Source organism: Tauraco erythrolophus, chromosome 2 (assembly GCF_009769465.1).
Source record: "Tauraco erythrolophus isolate bTauEry1 chromosome 2, bTauEry1.pri, whole genome shotgun sequence".
Lineage (NCBI taxonomy): Eukaryota > Metazoa > Chordata > Aves > Musophagiformes > Musophagidae > Tauraco > Tauraco erythrolophus.
In genome coordinates, this window is record NC_141466.1 from 447,721 (window position 1) to 470,549 (window position 22,829).

The 22,829-nt window shown below is 44.9% G+C and overlaps 2 protein-coding genes across 4 annotated transcripts in view; one reads left to right on the forward strand and one right to left on the reverse strand.

Moving 5' to 3' along the window:
- The window catches only part of TIAM2 (TIAM Rac1 associated GEF 2), a 96,820-nt gene extending 83,424 nt beyond the window's left edge, over positions 1–13,396 (forward strand). The window contains exons 16-27 of the mRNA XM_086631989.1: positions 785–964; positions 1,986–2,054; positions 2,418–2,543; positions 3,759–3,867; positions 4,448–4,627; positions 5,994–6,112; positions 7,672–7,780; positions 8,838–8,896; positions 10,041–10,146; positions 10,909–10,996; positions 11,553–11,707; positions 12,548–13,396. Of these exons, the coding sequence (XP_086488115.1) occupies positions 785–964; positions 1,986–2,054; positions 2,418–2,543; positions 3,759–3,867; positions 4,448–4,627; positions 5,994–6,112; positions 7,672–7,780; positions 8,838–8,896; positions 10,041–10,146; positions 10,909–10,996; positions 11,553–11,707; positions 12,548–13,191 (1,944 nt within the window). The 3' untranslated portion in view covers positions 13,192–13,396. The remainder of the gene's footprint in view (positions 1–784; positions 965–1,985; positions 2,055–2,417; positions 2,544–3,758; positions 3,868–4,447; positions 4,628–5,993; positions 6,113–7,671; positions 7,781–8,837; positions 8,897–10,040; positions 10,147–10,908; positions 10,997–11,552; positions 11,708–12,547) is intronic.
- A 251-nt stretch (positions 13,397–13,647) lies between these two features.
- Positions 13,648–22,829, reverse strand: part of TFB1M (transcription factor B1, mitochondrial) — a 28,087-nt gene continuing 18,905 nt past the window's right edge. For all 3 annotated transcript variants that reach the window (XM_086631991.1, XM_086631990.1, XM_086631992.1), the window contains 2 exons: positions 16,920–17,047; positions 13,648–14,680 (listed from right to left, as the gene is read on the reverse strand). In XM_086631991.1, the coding sequence (XP_086488117.1) occupies positions 14,419–14,680; positions 16,920–17,047 (390 nt within the window). In that variant the 3' untranslated portion in view covers positions 13,648–14,418. The remainder of the gene's footprint in view (positions 14,681–16,919; positions 17,048–22,829) is intronic.

A 22,829-nucleotide genomic window follows, 5' to 3' on the forward strand; every position in this document is an offset into this window, starting at 1 on the left:
AAAATTATTGCCTGAAAAAGTTGCTCTTGGATATTCGTGGTGGCCATGCAAGAGCGAACTACACAACCATTTCGTAGTGTCAGAAAAGTCTCTTTCATCTTTGCCTTATAAGATTAACTGTTGTTGTTCCATCTCCAGTTCCTACCTTGCTTGAAAATTTTCTGGGTTTTTTTGATGTTTATCATTCTTCTAAAGAATCTCAAAGATTTAAGTTTCCATTCACCATTTTTGAAAGCAAAAAAATCTTGACGTGTAGTTGTCTCCTTGGAGAGAAAGCATCCAGGACATTGGAATCTGAACCCTCAGCTCCAAGTCTCATTGTCTGAAAAAACACACAACACAGTATAGGTAGGAGATGACAAATAAAACAGTTACTCTGGATGCTTAAAAGATCTTTGTCTACTAATTCTTTCTATTTTGATGTGGTGAGTGTTCCAATGTAAGAGATGGAAAATAGTGTGATGCTAGTGTCATGAGAATCAAAGTATATGGTATATCTGAGCGCTGTCTCATCTTTTGCATCCCACGAGCTTGTATCTGAAGACTGAAAATAATTTGCACTGGAAAATCACTAGAAAATTTTCATTTCATTTTACTGCTGTGATCTGGATCTGCTATAAATTGTCGCTGTTCAAAGCTATCAGGATGCGAATTTCACAAAAATCAATGGCATGCTCTCATCCCCGAATTTGAAACAAGGGCAAAATTGGAGAAATTTAAAAATAATTGTGGTACGGTTGTGTTCTAAAACATCAGCACTTGTCTCATTCTTCTCATTTCACAGAGCGCAGAACAGATTAGCGCGTTGTGCCGAAACTTCCCGGAAGTCCAGGCAAGCGGGATGGAAGGACAAAAGGACAACCAGGATCCACCTCCACGGCCACTGGCTCGCCATCTCTCTGACGCAGATAGATTGAGGAAAGTCATCCAGGAGCTTATGGACACTGAGAAATCTTATGTCAAGGTAAGAAAAAAACAATAATCTGGCTAGCTACAGCCTCGGTTTTGAGGCTGACCGTGATTTGTGGATGGTCTTAACATATTTCATGGGTTAGATAACCAGCCCTCTGCAAGGGCCATAACGTGCAAAGTCTGCTTACCTCATCGTTGCTGTTGTTCTCAGCAGGCTTGCTCCTGAGATAGAGGCTGTAGGATTTCATCTAGTAGCTGTAGTTCTGGTCAGTTTGGGTTTGTATTGGAGAGAGGTAATTTGTGGGGAGAAGATACATGCAGTATGTTAACATAGGCGTTTTCCAGGAGATGTTTCCATGTTTTCAAGATGAAGATAAATCTGGTGGAAGAACAGAATAGAGTCTCCTACAAATTAGAAAAAAAAGTTTTAACTGTGGAAAACAGCACATAATTATTTTTGAAGAAGCAAAGCTAAAAGGCACAGCTCCAGTTGGTTGTAGCATCACACGTATGTTATTTCTCTTCTGACTGATAAGTCCATAATTCATTAGATGTATGTCCCTTCTTTTTATAAACCTCAAATTCATGTGACTGGGTGCCAAAAGAAACATGACAACATTGATTTCATTGACCTTCAGCAAGGAGGAATCATCTACTTTGCTGGATCTCAGAACACATACGTGCAGATATTGGTACTTGCTGCAATAGGGAAGAGAAGAAACAGCACGTTCAGTCTGTTGTCATAGAATCATTGAGTGGTTCGGGTTGGAAGGGACCTCAAAGATCATCCAGTTCCAACCCCCCTGCCATGGGCAGGGACACCCTCCACTACAGCAGGATGCCCAAAGCCTCATCCAACCTGGCCTTGAAGATGAAACAAAAACATTACACTGAGGTCAATTTGCATCTAATTTAGCAATCACGTTAGTGCTAACAACACGTAGGTGATTTTGTTACAGAAAAGGAATTGTGTCTCTAGTTCATTCCCAAAAATTACTTCTATCCCACAGCTGTTGTATAAAGAACGATTTCAAACTGTGCCATAAAAAGTGAACGAGTTCTGTTTCTTGCAGGACTTGAGCTGCCTCTTCGAGCTCTACTTGGAGCCCCTTCAAAATGAAACCTTCCTGACCCAGGATGAGGTGAGGGAATAACTGACAGATGTGCTTTCCATTCTTTTATGGGTGAAGACCTTGGCATTTGGGTTTTTCACTGCTGAGAGCACGACAGCAATAGCAAACAACGAGCGTAACAATAGGAATTACACCAGGCAGTGCCTTTCTGTCTGGTGGTGCATCACTTCTTTTTTTAAATGGTAATTGTTCTTCTGATTTAACTGCTAAGAAATCTTTGTTTTTCTGTAAGAGCTTTTTTATAAAACCTGTTTGAAAGGAATTAATGGAGCTGTTATTGGCCTTTGCAGCCTCTTTGTGTGTCGCATCTCCTTAGGGACTGTTTTCATGAGACGTGGAGTGCTGTAGTTCATAGCCTGATGTTTTTTACAGATGGAGTCCTTGTTCGGCAGTCTTCCAGAAATGCTGGATTTCCAGAAGGTGTTTCTGGAGACCCTCGAAGATGGAATATCTTCTTCCTCAGATTTTAATACACTGGAAACGCCATCCCAGTTCCGGGTAAATATTTCGTCATTTAGTACTTTGTAGTGTGCCTGGAAATGTTTGTGAAAATCTGGCTGTAAGAACCCTGTGTTTCAAGTGGATGCTTTTATGATTGAAGCTTTACTTTGGGCTCCAGACATCCTTTCAGCAGCGACAGGGAAGTGCTGTTTTTCGTGCTTTTATCTTTCTCTTTCCCACCGCAGAAGATGCAAGGTGGAAGGTGCACAGTATCTATTGAGCATGCTACAAACCAGCACTGCTTGTGGTGCAGAACTCCTTTGTAGAACGGTGGTTGTCACTGGGCTGAATTCTGCCCTGCCCAGTGCCCCTCCCTGCTGTGCCCAGTTCATCCACTATGGACTGGGAGCTTTTCCTGTTCAGTGCCACCCAAGTTCCTCCTGCTGGGAGGTCGAAGAAGAAGGCCTGCAAAGTGTCAACGGCCGTAGCTGTGCCCTCGCTGTGTGTCTCGCTCACGGTGGCACCACTCAGTACCTGCCCTAACTGTAAGAAGGAGGTTCCTCGGGGATGGAGTCACTGTCACAGGAGCAGGCGAAGCTGCTGGCAGGTCTCCCGGACACTTGCTGCCTTTTCTGGAGCAAACATTGATTAAAAAGAGGGGAGAGAGGGCTGCTGTCCTCCCCCTCCTCCTCCCTTGCTACTCCTCTTCCTTATCTTTGCTTTGGGAAGCATTTTTCTAAAAATATCTCTCTGGTGATTCAGTCCCTCCCACATCTTCCCAGCCTCTCCTGCATCCAAGAGCATCAGAGATGCCCTGTAATTACCACCTGCCTCAAAGAAGGAAAACAGTTGGAAAGCAATCCTCTGTTTGTTTTACACTGTCCCTTCTGGCTTTGGTACTTTTGTGCCTTGCTTCCTATTGCTCATTCCTGGTTTTTCCCAGCAGAAGGTGCCCTGTTACGTGTCTGTTGATTTTTGTTCCTGTGCTGCCTGAAAGATACAGTCAGAGTGTCTGCAGTGCCGCTAGCGGCTCAGGGAGAGTGGGGAAACTGGCAGGCTTTGCTAAATGGGCTGAACTCTGCACCCACAGAAATCCAGAAACATTCTGGAGCTACTGCCAATAGTGCATTTATGATTTATTAGTACAAAAAAAAAAAAAATAGAGTGTGTATAGAAAGGCAGAAAATAATCACAGTGTTGAGCCTCTGTGTTATGTGCCTGAACATTTATTTAGGATTCCAGTAATTAATATTTTGATTGCATTGATTTCAGAAATTGCTGTTTTCGCTTGGAGGCTCCTTTCTGTATTATGCTGACCACTTCAAGCTGTACAGTGGCTTCTGTGCAAACCACATCAAAGTTCAGAAAGTTCTCGAGAGAGGTAATTCATTGTCGTCGTGTTGTGATTCGTTTGCGTGAATTTAACCCGCAGTGACAACTCTCATCGCCTTGCAGAGAATGCTGGTACAGAGCAAGGGCTAATCGGGTGTCTTTGGACAGAACTGGGTTCTGCTGAAGGGTGGTGTAGGACTGAAGGGATGAGATTCCTTCTGTAACATCCAGGCAGTAGCCTGAATAGCTGCAGAAACATCTGCCACAGGTTTGTGCCGTCTGCAGATCCAGTTCATGCTCCAAAAAGAAGCAACAAATGGCAAGATAAGTTAGGAATTACCTCCTCTGCCATCACTTGATTAACTTGGTGCAGAAGAAGCCTGCAGTGCAGTGGAAAAATTACGTTGAGGAACATTGTCACCTTGATGTAATTGCTCTCTTGGCCCTTATGTGTGTTATTCAATGCAGGGAATGATCATGAAATGAACAGTGAAAACTGCTTTGCAAACCATCTGTTGAAAAGGGTGAGGCTTTTGGTGCTGCTTCCAAGTTGCAGTTCTGTGTTTTCAAGTCATTGTAGCTTCTGTGAGTTCCACGTTCGACTGACCAACTCTTTTCTTTGTGTCTAGCCAAAACAGACGGTGCCTTTAAGGCCTTTCTGGACGCTCGCAATCCCACCAAGCAACACTCTTCCACACTGGAGTCGTATCTCATAAAGCCAGTTCAGAGAGTGCTGAAATACCCTCTGCTTTTGAAAGAGCTGGTGTCTCTGACAGATAACGAGAGTGAGGAGCACTATCATTTGACAGGTAACTTTTTCCTTTCTTCTGCAGGAATGAACATGAGTTAGATTTTATTTCCAGCCCTTTTTGAAGATGCAGGTAGCCATTCTGGCAGACATGACAGAATTCATCAAAACCCAGAGAGAATTTCCTCCCTCTCCTTAAAAATAATAAGTAGCGTTTTTGTGCTTTTAGCAAGAAGTCCTACTTGGTATGTCCAAGCCCTTTTGAGAAGTAGATATGCCCAGATTTGCCATGACAAATAGGACTGGGGTCTTTCTCCTCAATTCTTGCCCAAGAGCATGTCAGGTCGTGGTGTTGCGGTTTTTTACCCACTTGGGAAACACTGACCAAAGCTTCATCTCGTGGTTATTATTCAGCTCTTGAAACGTGTCAAAGTTTAACAATGCCACCGAAGGAAATTTTGGTTGTTTGAGGTTTGGCTGTGACTCTTGCTTGAGTAGAAGAGATCGGTGTCAAAGCTTTGCAGTCTTCCCACGTAGAAAGGCTCGTCTGTCTAATCTATATGAGAGCTGATGCTTTTCTAGGCTCACACGCTTGGGACTTCCCCCTGGCAACTTCCAGTTTGGGTCTGTCAGCACCTCGTGGATGAAAGTCTAGAGATTTATGTTATGGATTGATTGTCATTTTAACAAAATAGATTCAGGCAAAATACACTGTCAGCAAAAAGTCAGGAGGCTGCCTTAAAAGGGAGCTTCTAATACTGGTCCCTTGCCCTTACAACCAAGCTGGGGGTGACTTACTTGCAGGTCAGGATGGATGCCAAACCGCTAAAAGGCTGCACCAGTAAGAGCTGGCAGGACTGGAGAAACTAAGCGCCTCTCTCCAACTCCTTTCTGAATTGACACAAAAGTCTAATGAAATCTAGTGTCATTCTTGCTTAGAAAGCAAAATGTAAACAAAACCTGGCCACCAGCGTTTGATTTCATGGAAACAATCCAGGAGGAACTTGTGCAACCCAGCACTGTGTTTCTTTGTTCTGTGGTGTGCCCAAGGCAGTTTGTTGCTGTTAAAGCCCATCAGGTGACTTATGGGCGTAGATTACCACGGAGATCCTAGTGGCCCTGTACATGCAACCGTGCTCACTGTCACGTTGGTGGGAATATTCACTGATCCACGGGCTCATCGCTGGAATGCTCATTGCAGCCTTTTCAGGCACTTCAGATGAGTATTTTGCACGTGCTGTGATCAGGAGGCATGTCTTCTGCTGTTGCTATGAGAAAGCACTGATACAAAGCCAGAGTTCTGTTCAGCAGACCTTGGGAACATTGCATTGTTTTGCCTGCCTCAAGTGGAATTCGACAAAAAAATGTCATGTTTAGAAAATACAGTTGAATTACACAGCTGTCTGTGAAATCTTTGAATGTTACAGAAGCGCTGAAGGCAATGGAAAAAGTAGCAAGTCACATCAACGAGATGCAGAAGATATATGAAGATTATGGCACTGTGTTTGACCAACTGGTTGCAGATCAAAGTGGGACAGAGAAGGAGGTAAGAGAAGGAACAACGTGTTTTATTCGCTCCTGGAGCATTATCCTGCTCGCCGTTGGGGGTTTTACCTCTTCCTGAGGTAATTTGGGGAACTTATTTGTGCTGGGCTTCCTCCATTCTCCTTTAATATTTTGGCTTCTGTTTCTGCCCGACAAGTTTCTTTTTGTCAGTAGGTCACGGTAAAATTTTCCGACAGCTGTCAGAGCCGCCGCCTGGCCTGACAGGAACTGCAGGAGCAGACGTAATCCTCAGCTGGAAAAATCCTCCCTTCTCAAATGCTGCAGAGATCAGCCATGCCCCGAGGCATGCCGATTTTACGCTAGTGTTCCGAAGTTCTTAGGGTATTTTTTCACCCGTATAAATGAAAACGGCAATTTGAGAGATTCACACTGAGGTCTGTTACTCTTGTTCTCCCCACCGCCAGCACTGAGGCATCCTCAGGTGTTTGCCAGAGCAAAACCCGTGGGTCAGACTGGGAGCACGCAGCTCCCCGAACTGGGGCAGCAAGGTCTGGGCGTAGCTATTCCCATCAAACGATCACGAAGCAGCTCAAATCCATAAAGGGGAAGATCATATCTGAGAAGCACCAGTCTGGTTGTTTTATTTCCTCCTAGTAACAGCCAAATGGCCCCACTGGTGGCCTGGTTTCCCATCATTTATGGAGAAACACAACTTGACAGCCTGGGAGATTCTTCACAGTGTTACGTTAATTCTGCCCTTGGCAGTGTCATTAATCATAGAATCATAGAATCATAGAATGGTCAGGGCTGGAAGGGACCTTCAAAGGTCATCTAGTCCAACCCCCCTGCAAGGAACAGGGATATCTCCAACTAGATCAGGTTGCTCAGGGCCTCGTCCAACCGGGCCTTGAACGTCTCCAGGGATGGAGCATCCACCACCTCTCTGGGCAACCTGTTCCAGTGTTCTACAACTCTCATGGTAAAAAATTTTTTCCTAATATCCAACCTGAATCTACCTCCCTCTATTTTAAAACCATTACCCCTTGTCCTATCACAACTGGCCCTCCTGAACAGCCTCTCCCCATCTTTCCTGTAGGCCCCCTTGAGGTACTGGAAGACCGCTATAAGGTCAGCCCGGAGCCTCCTCTTCTCCAGGCTGAACAGCCCCAACTCTTTCAGCCTGTCCTCATAGGAAAGGTGCTCCAGCCCTCTTATCATCATTAGTCAATACTAATTACTCTATAGAGTACAGCTAATAAATCAGCCAGTAGACAACTGGCTATATGTAACTGACAGATCATCAGATCAACTTAATATTCTTCTTAGTTATTAATAGTAAGAACTTCTATCCAGCTCCCTAACTATGGGGCTATTAGTTTTTATAGTCGTTACCTGTTTTAAAAAGGGGATTACTCACACTTTTCCTGCCATAGGGCAGATCTCTCTGCCTTTCTCTTTGTACATACAGTAAGCACAGAAAACACAGATCCTTGAAGTTATTGATGTGTACACATTGATGTTTTACATACGTGGATCGCAGCACTGATTTATTTATTTGTACTATTTATTTATATTATCTGCTGTTATAATTTAATGCAGGTGACAGAGCTTTCAATGGGAGAGCTTCTGATGCACTCTACGGTGTCCTGGCTGAATCCTTTCCCATCGCTGGGCAAAGCAAGAAAAGACCTTGAACTTACAGTGTTTGGTCAGTGTCTTCCTTAATGACTCTCCGCTCTTTCACGTCTAAAGCTCACCATATAAATCTTCTCACAAGATGAAAGCTGCCATCTCCTTTCCCTGTAGCCCTGTGATATCCAGGGTAGAACTTATGTACCAAAAAATACATGTGACAAGTTTCCATTTGTTTCTTTGCTGTTGCTGTTTGCTCCGTGAGCCACTTGCAGCTGCTGTCGTGCCTATACGTAAACTGTAGAAATTAGGGGTTTGCAAGACACAATATTCTCTCTAGAACAATCTGCTAAACCAAGCTTTCAAAGGAGGCTAGTGGGAAAACAGTGATTTGTTCTACTCTTGGGAATTTTGGCTGACCTCTGCCTTGAAATCCCTATCCAGATTATTTTAACCTGAGAAATGAATGTGGAAATGAGAGCGTACAACCAAGAATTTTATTTATAGTATGTATTTGCTTAATCATTTAGTAATTGCCTAAGTAATTAAATCTTCCAGTGGGCTCTTTCTCAGGGCTATCATGCACTCCTCTGGGAAACATGACAGGTTAGGGAGGGGATGCTTCTAACAGAAGAATAAATAGGAGCTACCTCCCAGGTCCCTTGGATGAGCTCCGCAGTGATCCACCTGTGCCAGGTGCTTCCCAGTAGGACGTGTACGGAGGAACGGCAGACTGCTTCTCTGCCACTTGGGAAACCGAGTTCCATGCTCACTTCAAACCCGACGTGGGCAGCTTAGAGAACGCACCTGGTATGTGGAACTGAGGGAAACTGCCAGGTTAGAGTTGGAGCTGAGATCCAGGACTGCTCTGCAGAGCCATCCTTTAGTTCAGCGGCAGCCTCAATGCCCCCATGGTTCTGTTCCTCCTTACAGGTGAGAACACGTCCCTGCCTCCCTGGAGGCTGAAAGATTAGATAATGTTACTGAGCCACTCCAGTCAGATGTTGTGGAAGCCAGAGAATTCCTCATCCTTCACGTTCCTGTGACTACAATCATCAGCTTCTCCAAGATAGTATTTTCATTGAATATTACACCTGTAACTAACAGTCTTCCTTTTTTTCTTTCTTTTTTAGTTTTTAAGAGGGCTGTAATATTGGTGTATAAGGAAAACTACAAACTGAAGAAGAAAATGGTAAGTCTGGTATGAGTGGGGGTGGTGGGTGTTTATGCACAGGATCCTACTGCAGCGTGAGATGGACCATGCCGCTGTTGAAGGGCGGGTGACTGCGGTGAAACGCCACCTTCCCTCGCTGGGGCTGGCACAGCCAAAACAAGTGCTCAGTATCCCTGCAGCAATAAATATTTTCTGTTATTTAGCAAGCAGCAGCAGCACAGCCCCACATCAGTTCCATCAGGTGGACACGAAACATTGCCGTGTCATCATTACTTCTTCCGGATGGTGAAGTAGCGTGTAGGTTAAAGACCTGTTTATAGACCCGTGGTCACCCTGGAAGGAAAGGAAAAGGGAGATTATAAACATAACCTCCTCTGTTCCCACGTACAAAACTGGAATGCTGAAGTCAAGCAGCTCGCTGTATATCCTGAGTGCCAGTGGCGAGGTGCTGCACCACGCTTCTCCTGAGTTATCCCTCCCAGTGCCTAAAGGGGCTGCAGGAAAGCTGGAGAGGGGCTTTTTACAAGGGTGTGTAGTGACAGGACAAGGGGCAACAGATTTAAACTGAAAGAGGGCAGATTTAGATTGGATATAAGGAAGAAATTTTCTACAATGAGGGTGGTGAGGCACTAGAACATTTTGTCCAGAGAAGCTGTGGCTGCCCCATCCCTGGCAGTGTTCCAGGCCAGGATGGATGAGGCTTTGGGCAACCTGGTGTAGTGGAGGGTGTCCCTGCCCATGGCAGGGGGGTTGGAACTGGATGATCTTTGAAGTCCCTTCCAACCCAAACCATTCCATGATTCTAACAGATGGAGGGGCCTGAAAAGTAGCAGCAGCAGCAGCTACATGATTAATGTATTCTGCTCATCAACAGTCTGCGGGGTCCCTCACGGGAAAGTGTTTCCTAGTGGTACTTACATGCAGAGGATTATTTTTATCCATTAAAAACAAGTGCTTTTAAAAGTTGAAGGAATTACAAATTCCAAAGGTTGTGTCCATCACCATTTCAACTACATTTACAAGCACGTATTAGGGTACTGAAGGAAAAAGTCTAATGAATTTAGTTTCTCTTCAGAGGCAGGTCTTTTAAGAGTAACACAAAAAACCTCACTTTTTTTTCTTCTGCTTCTCAGAAATATCCTTGTTGTTTTTCTTTTTGCAGCCTACTAATGTTCGTGCTGCACATAATTATGGTGACTTGGATCCATTTAAATTTCGTTGGCTGATTCCTTTATCTGCTCTTCAAGTTCGACTGGGGAACACAGCAGGTAATTCCCTTGCACCAAATGCTGCAGGACTGAACGCTTTTCGGGGATTTTGTAATACTGCTGCTTCTGCATGTCTTTCTGGAGCCTCTGGAAACAGGCAGGTGTAGAGGGCATAGTATCTACTGTTGTGTCTATGCTCAGTGAGTCCAGGTTCCATACATTAACGAACTTTCTTCATGTTGGCTTCTTCCCTGAGTTCAGGAAGATGAAACATGATGTGAAGGAATGACAGAATGGAAATCCCCAATTAAAACACACCAGGAACAGGAAGGGGATTTACCATGGTTGATGTCCTGGTGACAGCCTTACGCTGTGTGTTGTGACCCTTTTTTGCCTTTTTCCCAGATGTGGGAAGGTGGACTGTGCCGTTTGTGGTAGTAGAGGGCTGTGGTTTTATTTTCCCTGAGTTGATACGATCCTGTCCAGTTCTACAGCTTCTGTAAAGCGTCACTAGGTGTTCAGAGCAAACAAATGCCTTGTGCACCTGGGAGAAGGCCTTTCAGGCTGGAAGGCAGCCAGAAGCAACAAGAATGGGGAAAGCAGCTGTCAGAGAGAGAAGTTACACAAGGCAGCACTAGGCTGCTGCAGCAGGAGAGTTCAGGGGACTTTCCTTTGGGTTCCATCTTGGGTGAGATCCTCTGTGGATCCCTCCATTGCTATGTTAGCGTTGCCTTTCGGAGTGGAGGAGCTCTCCATCCACTGGTCTTTCTAATGCCAAAGGTTTCGTGAAGTATATACAAAAGTGTTTTCTTCTTTGCACAGGAACAGAGAACAGCTGTATCTGGGAACTGATTCACACCAAGTCAGAGCTAGAAGGCAGGCCAGAAACAATTTTTCAGTTGTGCAGCAGGTAAGCTTTGTATGGACATTGCATTTGACAAATCACATTGATGCAATTAAAAAAATAGAAGATTTTCCCCTGCATGACTTTTGCATCAGCACTTCTGATGCGGCTCTCACTCGCTGAATCCTGGCACTGGGCCAGTGTGGAGCTGCAGGAAGTCTAACGATGTGAAATGGCAGCGAATTTGGCACGGTGATCCAGTGCCAGAAATCTGCAGAGTCGTATGATCACAGGTGCCAGTACGATATGGGCAAAGGAACTCAATTTATCAGACTCCCAGCTGGTTGCCAGCAATTACTTTCTGATGAAGACCACTTAAGGGGTGATCCCGTGGTACAGAAGTTGCCTTCCAGGCTGTTTTTCTAAGGGGGGGTAAGATGGCAAAACACCAAGTGTGTGAAACAGCACCTCAAGTTGTGATCTGTAACATGCCTGAAGCACGCTGCTGGAAAAACCCTACTGCACTAAAGCCCGTGAGCGGGAAGGAGGTGGGCAGATTTTATCCCAGTAGCATCTTACTTCAGAGGGGACAATCAGGGCATCTGTTTTCTTCATCTCGCAGTGACTGTGAGAACAAGACGAACATCGTGAAGGTGATCCGTTCCATTTTGCGAGAGAATTTCAGACGCCACATAAAATGTGAGCTGCCACTGGAGAAGACATGTAAAGACCGCCTTGTCCCACTCAAGAACCGGGTACCTGCCACTGCCAAGCTGGGTAAGAAACACCTTCTCCAAGTGAAGAATGGAGTCGGGACTCCAGCGCTGGCAGAAGGTTCCATGGCCATTATTTCCATGACTGTAGTTGTGTCATGTGCCAGACCCACAAATCCATTTCTTTTTTGGGCTGGGCAGGTGGCAGAGTTCCACCCCAACTCGGCGGATGACGAAGGCCAGAGGAGATGAGCAAGCTTGCCATCTCCACGCTGTCCTGTGCCGTTAGTTCTCTTAAGGGGAGACGTTCATTTCGCTGGGAAGAACTGGGCTCCCTCTGGACGCTGCGTTAGTGCTTCTCCTCTGGTTCCTGTCAGTAACTCAGCCCCAATAACACCTAAAGCCAAACCAACTGGCAACAGGCAGGGGTCTTCTGCCAGTGCACTAAATCTGCAGCCCAGCAGATGCCCTAATTAAGTACAGGCTTCAGATGTTTTAGTTAATGAGCAGCTACCACTATTTCCAGTTCTCCAGCTGATCAGTTGTCCATAAAATCCCCTTAACGTCACGGGAACTGGGACAGTTCAGCTCCCACCCACACGCTGGCCCCGCAGTGCTGGAGGAGCCTGCATCAGTCTGCCTTTCCTGCAGGTGTGTGTAAATCATTACTACCGTTTTGGGGGGATTTTGTGTATGTTGTGCACAGAGGTGAGCACCTAGCTCTGGGGCAGGTGGGACGGAAACTCGGACGGCACCGTCGGTACCGGAACGCTGACACGCCTGACGGAGGCTAATTACCAAATGAGACTCGTACCCTGTAATGACAAGGGGCTAGTGAGACAGACGGTGTAACCAGCCGATGTTTTGCTGAAAAAAACTGAAACTGCCTTTTTCCTCTGCACAGCTTCCACGAGGTCCTTGAAGGTGCTGAGGAATTCACCCAGCAGCGAGTGGAACGGTGACCCGGGGAAAGGCACCTTCCCGGACTCCGACGAGTGCAGCCTGAGCAGCAGCACTCAGAGCAGCAGCTGCCACACCGCCGAGAGCTCCCAGGAGCCCAGAAATTCACCTCCCGAGCAGCACGTGCAGAGCTGCCCGTCCCACTTCTCCAGCGTTCTCCTCAAAGAATCGGATATTCTCAGTGACGACGACGACGATGATGACTACCGGAGCCTGAAGAAGGGCAGCCCTACGAAAGACATCGAGATACAGTTCCAACGGCTGAAGATTTCCGAGGAACCGAGCACTGACTCGGAACGGGATCGGGCTGCTGAGGATGAGGAAGGCGATGTGTTCCAGACAGGAGAGCATCCAAAGCTGGTTCGTGGCCACTTCTGCCCCGTGAAGAGAAAAGCGAACAGCACGCGGCGTAACAGGGGAGCTCTAACGGCGATGCAAGAACGGCACCAGTCCCTCGACAGTCACTCCGACGCTGCGAGCCTGGACCTGAACTCTATTTTGGAGAGGGAATTTAGTGTCCAGAGTTTAACATCTGTCGTTAATGAGGACTGCTTTTATGAAGCTGTGGAGAGGCACGGGAAATCCTAGCTTTCTGTATTTAAAATAATTCATTTGAAGTCCACATAGAATTCAAGAAACTTGTTCTGCTTCAAAACTAGTAAATTCATGGAAGCTGCAGGAAAACTACTATCTGATTTTGTGCACTAATACATTTTTTTCCACAAAAACAGCTGTAAAGGATTCTTAAGTTATTTTAATTTATTGTGGATCAAAAATAGATTAAGTTGGCCAAGGTGTGTAAATGAGTTCATCCTTTTCAAGCAGTTAGGATGACGTAGTGTTCTTGGGGAGGGGAGGGGATGGGAAGGGGAGGGAAGGGAAGGACGGCCTCGTTAGTATTTTCAGTAATGTGGGCAAGGGGCTAGTGAGTGGCAGAGGGGATTACGATGGAAAGTAGCATTGCAAAATTAATTTTTCAATACCTTGGGCATTTTATTTCTTTGGTTTTCATTTTTGCTTTATTTAAAGCAGAATTAAGTTATTTTAATGTGCTGTAGTGCAGAATTTCATTTTTGTAAGTCTCAAGATGCTGTTTATACTTTATACATATGTGTAAATACAAAAACAAAGCTTGGCCTGTAATCTTTTATTTGACTGTATTTTTTATTTTCTCTACCAGCCTGTACAGTAAAAGACAAATAAGTATTGTACTTAGCCATGTTTTCTACTTTTTATCCTGCTGGAGCTTTAAATCCCAAATTCTTTGCTTTTGCATAAATGAGATTAGCAGACCTTGAGGCAATCTGTGCACTTTATCCTTCTTTAAGCCAGTCACTCGAGCATACTTACACGAGGGTTTTGGCTTTTGGTTCTTTTTTAAATTACTCCGCAGAGTAGGACGTTCCAGGATCAGAGGAGCACAAAAACCCAAACACCATCTGACATGCTGAAGCTGGAAAGGTATTTTTTTCTTACGTTTCAGTAATGCACTTTCATTCATACAAAATTAATTATTTCAGAAGTATCCCCCCTTCATTACATGCCTCACGACGTACCTTCTTGTTGCTACGTGCTCACGCCGTTCCCCTGAAGCAAAAAGAACCTGCAGGCACCTTGTGACTGGACTGTCCTGTCACTTTTGCCTGCAGCTGAATGGGACGAGTAAATAAAACGGGAAAGCTCGCTCGCTGCACCGCTTTTCAAAACCAGTTCTCCCATACCTGCTCAGATGCAGGAATACCCAAACGTCCTTCTACTGAATCAACACCTCTAGATTAAGGAGTTAAAACCAGTCAGAACTTCAGTCTGCTCCAGTTACAGCTCATTGTCCTCTTCAGTCTGTTCGGGCTGACTGGTACTTTTCAGTAAATTCCTCATCTTCTTCTTTTGCTTTAGGTCTTCTCTGTAGTCATACACAAAAAGGCCTGGGTCCTCGTCGCACATTGTCCTGTAGGTATCGCACAGGTTCCGGAAGTGTGACATGGAGAGCTGGCACGGCCGCAGCGTTGGGTCAACGTTTGCTGTCATCATCAGCTGTTCCGTTCTTTTCAAACGCCCGCTTTCAGGAAACAAGGTCCTAAAAGGTGTGAGGAGAAGGCAAACAAGCTCAAGCCATTCAGACAGACAATTCAGTTTCCCTTAAGCATAACAGAATCCTCTTGGGAATTTACTTAATAGTGAACCTACATGAAGTATGTCATTATTTTAGCTCTGGCACTCTTAATATATAGCCCTAACCCTAACCCTCTTATAGGGGTTAATATATAGCCCTAACCCTAACCCTCTTACAAGATCCCCAGATTTTAATGGAGTTACTTGAAGTGATTTTTGACGTCTCGCCAAGAGGCACGGTTCAAACGACTGAAAGGACCAGCTCTTTGATCAGCAGTAGCTCTCAGTTCACACAGGTCAGGCAGGCAGAACGTCTGTACGCGATGGATGTGCGTGTGTCTGTTCAGATGACCTGCCTGTCACACACCCCCAGCATCTTCAGTCTTGTGTCTCTCCTACAGGAGCCCTCCTGCACTCCTGGCTGTGTTCTGCTGGACACGCGCCTCAAAAGGCTTTGCGTAGGTAAGTGATAGGTGGCTCTTGGTGGGCAGACAGAATACAAAGTTAAAGGATTTAAAATGGCAGGAGAAGGACAGCACTTCTGGGAACACCCTGGTTTAGAGCATGTGCTACTCCAGGCCTTGGTCAAAAACGTCCCCATTAGTGCAGCATCGAGGCCAGCAAGGTTAAAAGGGATCGATCCTGATTTTGATATCTCTCCGTAAGTTAGTCAGTCCCTCCTTTGAGTTGGTAGCTAAAAGATGTACCTGGAGCCAAAAAATGTTTAATCACCTTTTATATACAGACTGTGAACCATCTTACAAATGTCCATGAACAGCAACTCGAACTACAATGTTTTCCTTCATGCCCTTGACAGCTCAATCCTACATGCCGTGCCTCGCAGATCCCAGAAGGGACACACAGATATAAACTGATTCTCTTACCTTGGTTTTATACACTATATGCAATAGACAGACACCTTATAATGCACTTAATAGCCTTGTTAATTACACACCAAAATTAGCTGTTTTTTTTCAGGTCACCTCAAGAATAAGAGGATTGTGTTTCTTTGAACACTAGGGCTAGAAGTATGGTAAGCTGCTAGGGAATACGTGGCATCCCAAAGCTCAGATTCCCCCACCTTTGCCTCAAAAGAACGTGGAGCAGTTATTAGCAATTTGGGCTTACACAATAGTTGTTGGAGATATTTTTTGAACTCTGGCAAAAATATTCTACATATCGTAGACATGCTGGTTGCACATGCCTTCTGCTTACACTGTCAACTGAAACTGTTCTTTCACAAAAAAAAACCCAAAACCCCTTGATTTGTAGACCAAACCACAAACAATCTAAAGTTCAGGTACGCTGTTTCCTAACCACCTCCAAATGCGTACTCAAACCTAACACAGGCAAACTGGTACTCATTTTAGATCCAATGTCTGCATCCCAGACATCAATGGCATTCACTGCCCCAAACAGAAAAAAATCCCAAAAGTAGAGGCAAATTCTATGCTCACCTTTAAAATAGGGACATATTGTAGTTCAGTAAGGGGGCATCCACCCTAATGCTAGACTGCACCAGGGCCAAACCCATGCCCAGGAAAATTCAGCCGGCCCAGGCTGCAGCAGCATGCCTCCAGCCCCAAGAGCAGCTGGCACATTCTGCCACACTGGATGCCAAGTAGCCGCCTGGCCACGCTGGAGTTGCCCCAGGATCCCTGGTGAACAGCCTGCGGGCCTCTCGCGTGCGTTACACAGCTAGTGAGGTCCCTCGGTGAGACAGGAGGATTTTTGGAGGCAGAAGAACTCCAAAAAAGGGCAAGCACAGGAACAAGATTTTGCCCTGCTGACATTATCGCCAAGGAAGCAGAGTTGCCCGCAGTGACGGGCTCCCTCCTCCCACTGCTCTGACTTCTGACACTTTCAGTTCTAAACTCGACCAACAAATGCTGTAGTGTTGGTGGTTGTTTGTTCATTTGGTTCCTGAGACCGACAGACTACTGGAAAGATGACCAATTTATCCCAGCAATGTTAACAACTCCGACTGCACTAGCGAAAACGCACAGTAATTATTACATAATTAGAGCAGAAAGAGATTCGTATCGTGCTTTTGTCTCCAGAAACCATGCTGAAATGGAAAGATCTGATCAACTATGATGAGGAGTTTAAAACGGCAGGAATAAAACCAAATGTTTCCCAACTGATTGAGTGGCTGATGCATTTACAAAACCGTTATCTGAGCGTTTTTCGTTGCAGTTCCTTACTCGATTCCGCGGAAGCAGTATTTCCTTCGGAACTGAAAAACACTTCGAACCACTTTTTCTACGAGCTCGAACGGCTGCTGGATCCTTGGCTGCACCAGCGGAGTGAAACGCACCACAGCCACATCCACCTGGGCAGGAAAGAAAGAAAGACAAACTTGAGCAGATGTACTCCTCTGAGACACGTTACTTCCAGCTTCCCCACTACAATCAGGAAACAGGCAGAACATGAGACGTTACTGTGGCAGGCAGCACAGCTGCGCAGTGACCAATGTCACAGTATTTCAATATAAAGATCTGGCTTAACTTTCAAGGCCCTACAGAATTTTACTCTTAGTTATCTACATATTTCCAATTAGTTCACATGCCAACAGTACTCGGTACTTTTTCCCCATGGCACTTCCTCCATCTGGAACACCTTCCATGTAATCTGTGAAGTAATTAGCACTTCTTTCTTCAGATCCTTCCACAAGACAATTCTGACATGATACACAAATTAGACAATATTTGATGTACAGGCTGAAGGGCAGCAGGAGAAAATTGGTATTATAATTAGAAATCAAACCCATTCCCTATATGTTTTCTGTTGCTCCAGGGCTTTTCTAAAATGTAAGCCAAGGAATTACTTTTCAATGTATTAAGATTTTAAAATTCTAGTCTATTTAAAGGAATGGTGGGTAGAAATAAGTTTGCATTCAGTTTAAGTGACCATACAACTGTGTTTACACTGTGTACCACAGTTCATCCAAGATTATATTTGAATGATTCTACAAAGACTTTTTTTCAAGCTTGTTTTATTCTTTTATAGTCCTAAAAATCAGCTTGGTTCACAGAACAGTCACTTTGCCTGTGTCTGCAAACAGAATGAAATAACATTCTCCCTTCAATGTACACATATGTACATAAAAACCCACAAAAACATGTCATGCAATTACAGAGATACTGTGTTATACAGAAACGCCCTGAATTCAGACATCTGTATTAAAAAATACAGGCTGGGCTGAAAAGCCAGTTCTGTACAACATCGAATAAAGCAGTTCATCTTTCAGACTAGATACTAACAACAATAAAAATGAGAAATTCGTGTGGAGGACCACACTGAAGATTTGTACATTTGTACAAGTACTGGTACTGAATGACTAAAACCAAAAGTGCCAGACTTCAAAAATATTCAGTCTCTTCTTCAGAAAGTCTGCTACTACTGTGGACAGCCACCCCTCTTTTTAAAAGGTCTGAAAGTCAATACTGGCATTCACAGGGTGGTTCTACGTGACGTTAAACTGCAGCTGTGCCAGCTCGGACTGAAATAAAAGATGCACTAAGGCCAAAGAACAGCTTCTGCCCTAGGCACACTCTCAGTGTACCAACGGTTTGAGAAAACCCATAGCAAGAGAGTACTTCGAAAAAGAGAGGGTTTTTCTGCTACTTTAACCAAAACCGCTCCGAGTTTGTGCATTTTTTAAACAACACTGCCATCACAGTAACCTCTGACATGGATCTACTCTGCTGGCACAGAGGTGCCACCCATCCACGTTGTACTTCCAGTGGGAACAAGCAGCTCAGCTGCCAAGTACACCTCTCCAGCACAACTGCTTCGACAGCAGAGGTACTGCACTGGTGTTCCACAGAAACGATGACATTCAAACAACGGGAGTTTTTCATCTAGACAGAACTTGCAAAGCTGAACGAAAATACTGGCTAGAGAAAGGAGAGAAAACACCAGTTAACAGTGCTGATGAAAAAAACCCACAGCACATTTCCAGTTCTAGCACTACTGATCTCAGCTGATAGCTGATATGTTACTCATAGTGTTTTTTCTCTACTTTTCCACCTATTCTGAAAGCTAGAGTTAAGAATAAACAGAAAAAATACTTAAATTACCAAAATGTAAAGACACAAGAACTTCTTTAAAAACTCATCATAAGGAATCTGCAGTGAAACGCTCACAAATGTACTTCCCAACGCAGTTCCTGCGTTTCCCGAGCGTTGCCAGCTTCTACCCTTGCCACAGGGCACTGCCACCTGTCAGGAAGACCACACGAACGCTGAGTGGCAGAAAAGTTTCTCTTTTTGACCAGGGCAAGTACGACCAACCTTCACGTGGCCACCCAGCTCCTTGTAGAGCAACACTAAGGGCTGATTTACACATGTGTACGTTGATCAGCATGTTTGTCGAGAAACAGAAAAGGGGGTTCCTCCCACAACGTCTGGGGCTCCCAGTTGCCTCAGTTTTGCAGAGCTGCTTCTAAGTGGGATACAAGGGTTCTCTGGGAGGTGGAACTGCATCTTTAACAAACGTTTCTGAAGGAGAAGAAAGAGAGGCCACGATCTAGATGCAGCGTACAGTTTAAGAGAAAAACAGCTCCATTTGCAATCTCAAGGCCAGTGGGCAATAATTTCTGCTGCTGAAACAAAACACAGCACTTCTCAGCGTTTGTTCCATTCTAGACGCTGTTTTCTTTGGACCCCAGGAAAGCTGCCTGGTTACCATAGCAACAGATACAGGGGAAAGCTTTTCGCTCGTAATTGGCCACTCCTTTAAAATGATACATGCTATTTTTCCCTAACCTTTTTAATATGCATAAAATAGAGAGCAGAATTAGGAAAGCCAATAGAGTACACAAGAGCACTTAAAATACCCAAGTTAATTTGCTGGTAATTTTATTAGTAACACCCCCCCGAAGTACGTTAGAAATATTTACAAAATAATACTCAACTCCTACAAAATAATGAATAGGAAAATTCTTCAAGTGCCGTATGCTGAGCTGTCAGCAGCACAGCAATGGCCCCCCCCTTGCTGTTCCAGTGCCTCTGCACAAGGACGGTTTCTGTTGTGGCAGGGCACGGGGAACACGGACACAGCACAGCTCCATTCAGAGCAGCCTGCTGCCTCGCTGGTGAGATCAACCCTGTACCAGAACAAGCTGAAATGGGACAATTCTGACTAACTGCTGACAATGAAGGTCTCACGATGGGCAATACATGTGTCCTGCAACAGGGCTGCACTGAAAGCCAACCCACCTACCCTGTTTCTAGCTGTCATTTCCTCCTGGGGAGCTGCAACCTGCACAGACTGTATCACCACCTGCCGGAAGCAGAGAGCCTGCGAGCCAGCCGAGACAGCTCCACGCCTGCACTTCCAGCAGCCGGGTGCTGGGACCAGCACTTCATCTGTCTGCTGCAGCCAAGCGTCAGGTCGAACGGCACGTGTGGGTATCTCCCAGCGAGGGCTGCACGTGGGGTCACTTCCAGCAGAAAGCACTCCCAGCAACAATCCAGTTCCTGCCTCCGAACAGCTCTGGAACAGCTGAGCTACGTTCACACCAGCTCACCAACAGGCTGACAGCAAGCCACAGCCAGGTGCAGAACCTATGGGTGGGTGCATCACGGCTGCCATCGGCAAGACCTGTCTGCTGGCTGCTGCACTTCACACACCAGCTCGTTGAGGCCACTTCTCTCACACGCTGCAGCCACGAGATAAGGCTTCTTAGTGGATTTATTCCTTCTTGCTTTTATCCAGGCTCATTCAAAGGCAACGATTCATAGATGACCTACAGAAGGCTGAGGCTACCGAGAAGAGCTAAGCAAAACCTGCAGCTGAATAGAAATGTCCTGCTGTTCTAATTATGAATTAAAATAAATCGCACAGTTCTTTCTTAGGAAATCTAAACTCTTAATAAGATTATCTGTGATGAAAAAAAATAATCCACCAAAAAAACAACAACCCACAAACAACAAAATCCTCTGGCTCTCAGTTCAACTTAAATGAATCTTACCCCCCCACCCCTCTCCTTGCCCCCCCCTCCAATCCATAAGTTTACAGAGTTTCTGGATTCTCAAGATTTTACTCCTTTTAACCACTATTCAGAGTTTTCATCACAGAACCTGGGTATCGTTATGTATTTAGGACTGAGGGCCTCCATGTGTTTTCCTCCATAATCTCTTTGCTTTCCCTCACTGAGTGTTTGTCAAACCAAACTCATTAAACAAAGTACTCCTTTATTCTCGGGTAGATGGAACTAAGAGAGTGAACAAACAGCAGTAATGCACTTGCTGTAGAGAAGAGAAGAGGAAAAAACCCAACATTTCAAGAAATTTTGCTAATACAAGCCAATGCAGTTTCATATGACAAAGGATAGTTCCATTCAGGAGAAACTGCGTTTTTCCAGGACATCAGCAGAGAAGAAAACATCTCAGACTCCACATCCAGCAGTAAGTGCTACACAAAGAGGAATGAAACATAACTGTATTTTTTATTACACTTGCAGTGCTTATATGTGACTTTATCATGCCTTTGACTTGGTTCACCCCACTAAAGGTAGTGCCTGACTGCCATTTGCAGGGGTTTGCGGTTCTGTTTGCATGTTTGTGTGTGCTGAAATTTTAAAACGGAAGCAATGAAAAGAGCTAGCTCAAGATCCTAACGAACTGTTCCAGAATATGCTTTTGAATGAGTTTTGAGCTACCCAGACATGTCAGTTCCTTCTGTAGAAGGAAGTTAAGCCATCTTTCCATGGGCCTGGTACAGCAAACGATCCGTATTTGCCAAAGCAGCTCTTCACAGACCGAACGAATGGAGGGGATCTGGAAATAGGCTGGTCTTTGAAATAAGATTTTAAAAATGAGTAGCTCTTAATATTCTCACCTTAACTCTAAGCATTTTTAATATATATATGCTGGACAGAGTTAGCACATCCTTGAACCATTACCTGAACCAAGTACAGGATACAAATTAGAGGATTACTTGTTACGTAATGCCACTAAAGACTGAGAGAATAAATACTGGTCAAAACGTTGTCTAAGGTATAATGAACTGAAATGAGAGCACAATGTCACAGATATCTTGTGTTCCACTCTTTTCAACTTCCTCCCGTTATTATGGCTTTTCAGGGAGGTCCTAATGCTGAAGGGCCACTTTAATACCATTGTCTCAGAAAGCATGACCCAGACTGGGGCCCGCCCCTTCTCTCCCACTCTGCTACCAGCCCAAACCTGCCGGTTACACCGCCTCCCTCCGAAGGCAGGACACCTCTTCTCCTCATCCTCCTCACGGAGCTTTCCAACCGTTTTTCTTCACCTGCTATCCAACAGCCCGGGTGATGTGGCAGCACCAGTTCTCTCTTCCCAGGTGCCCAGTTACCGTACTGCCCACGTGCTCCCTGCCAAGGAAATCGGACCCTTTCTGCAGCAACTGCAGGGAGGTTTCTTGATTAATTTTTAAAACTGCCACTTCATGGCAAATTTGCAAATGATTTCAGACAAGTAAGGAACTGATTAAAAAAATGCACTTACACAACTGAGTTGCTCCCTATCGGTGTTAAAACCAGTATTTTATTTTATAGACAAAAGCAGATCATGTTCAGTCTTATGACTTCCTCAATACTGCTGCTGTAAGTCATGGACTGAGAATCACTAAAATGTTGATTTAGAAAAGTCACATGTGCCTTAACTGCGAAAACATTGCAAAAAATAAATTCAATCTTATTCTCCTTCAAAAACACGAAATTTCCTAACAGTTATTAAACAAAAGAACACACAATATTTCAAAAATGAAACGAAGGGGTTACCTTTAAACATACTTTAAAGAAAAGATGGTATTATCAATGTTATAAAATCGCCAACAGGATGACTGCACACTTAAAGTACCTGAAGAGTACAACATGTTTTCTACCCCAGTGGTTTTCCACAATGACTTCTGATCTGCAAGTTCCCCAAGTTCCATTTACAACGTGTATTTGTCTAGTAAGCCTGCAATCTGTCTACTACCACCAAAAATAACTCCAGTAAAATAACTGATGCCTGATGGCTCGCAATCCTGTATGAAAGGGCAGCAGCTCCTTCTCCCAAGCAGCTCGAAACCACCGTCCATTTGCCATCCTTTGTGTTCCAGTACCTTGTGTACAGCTGCTCAGT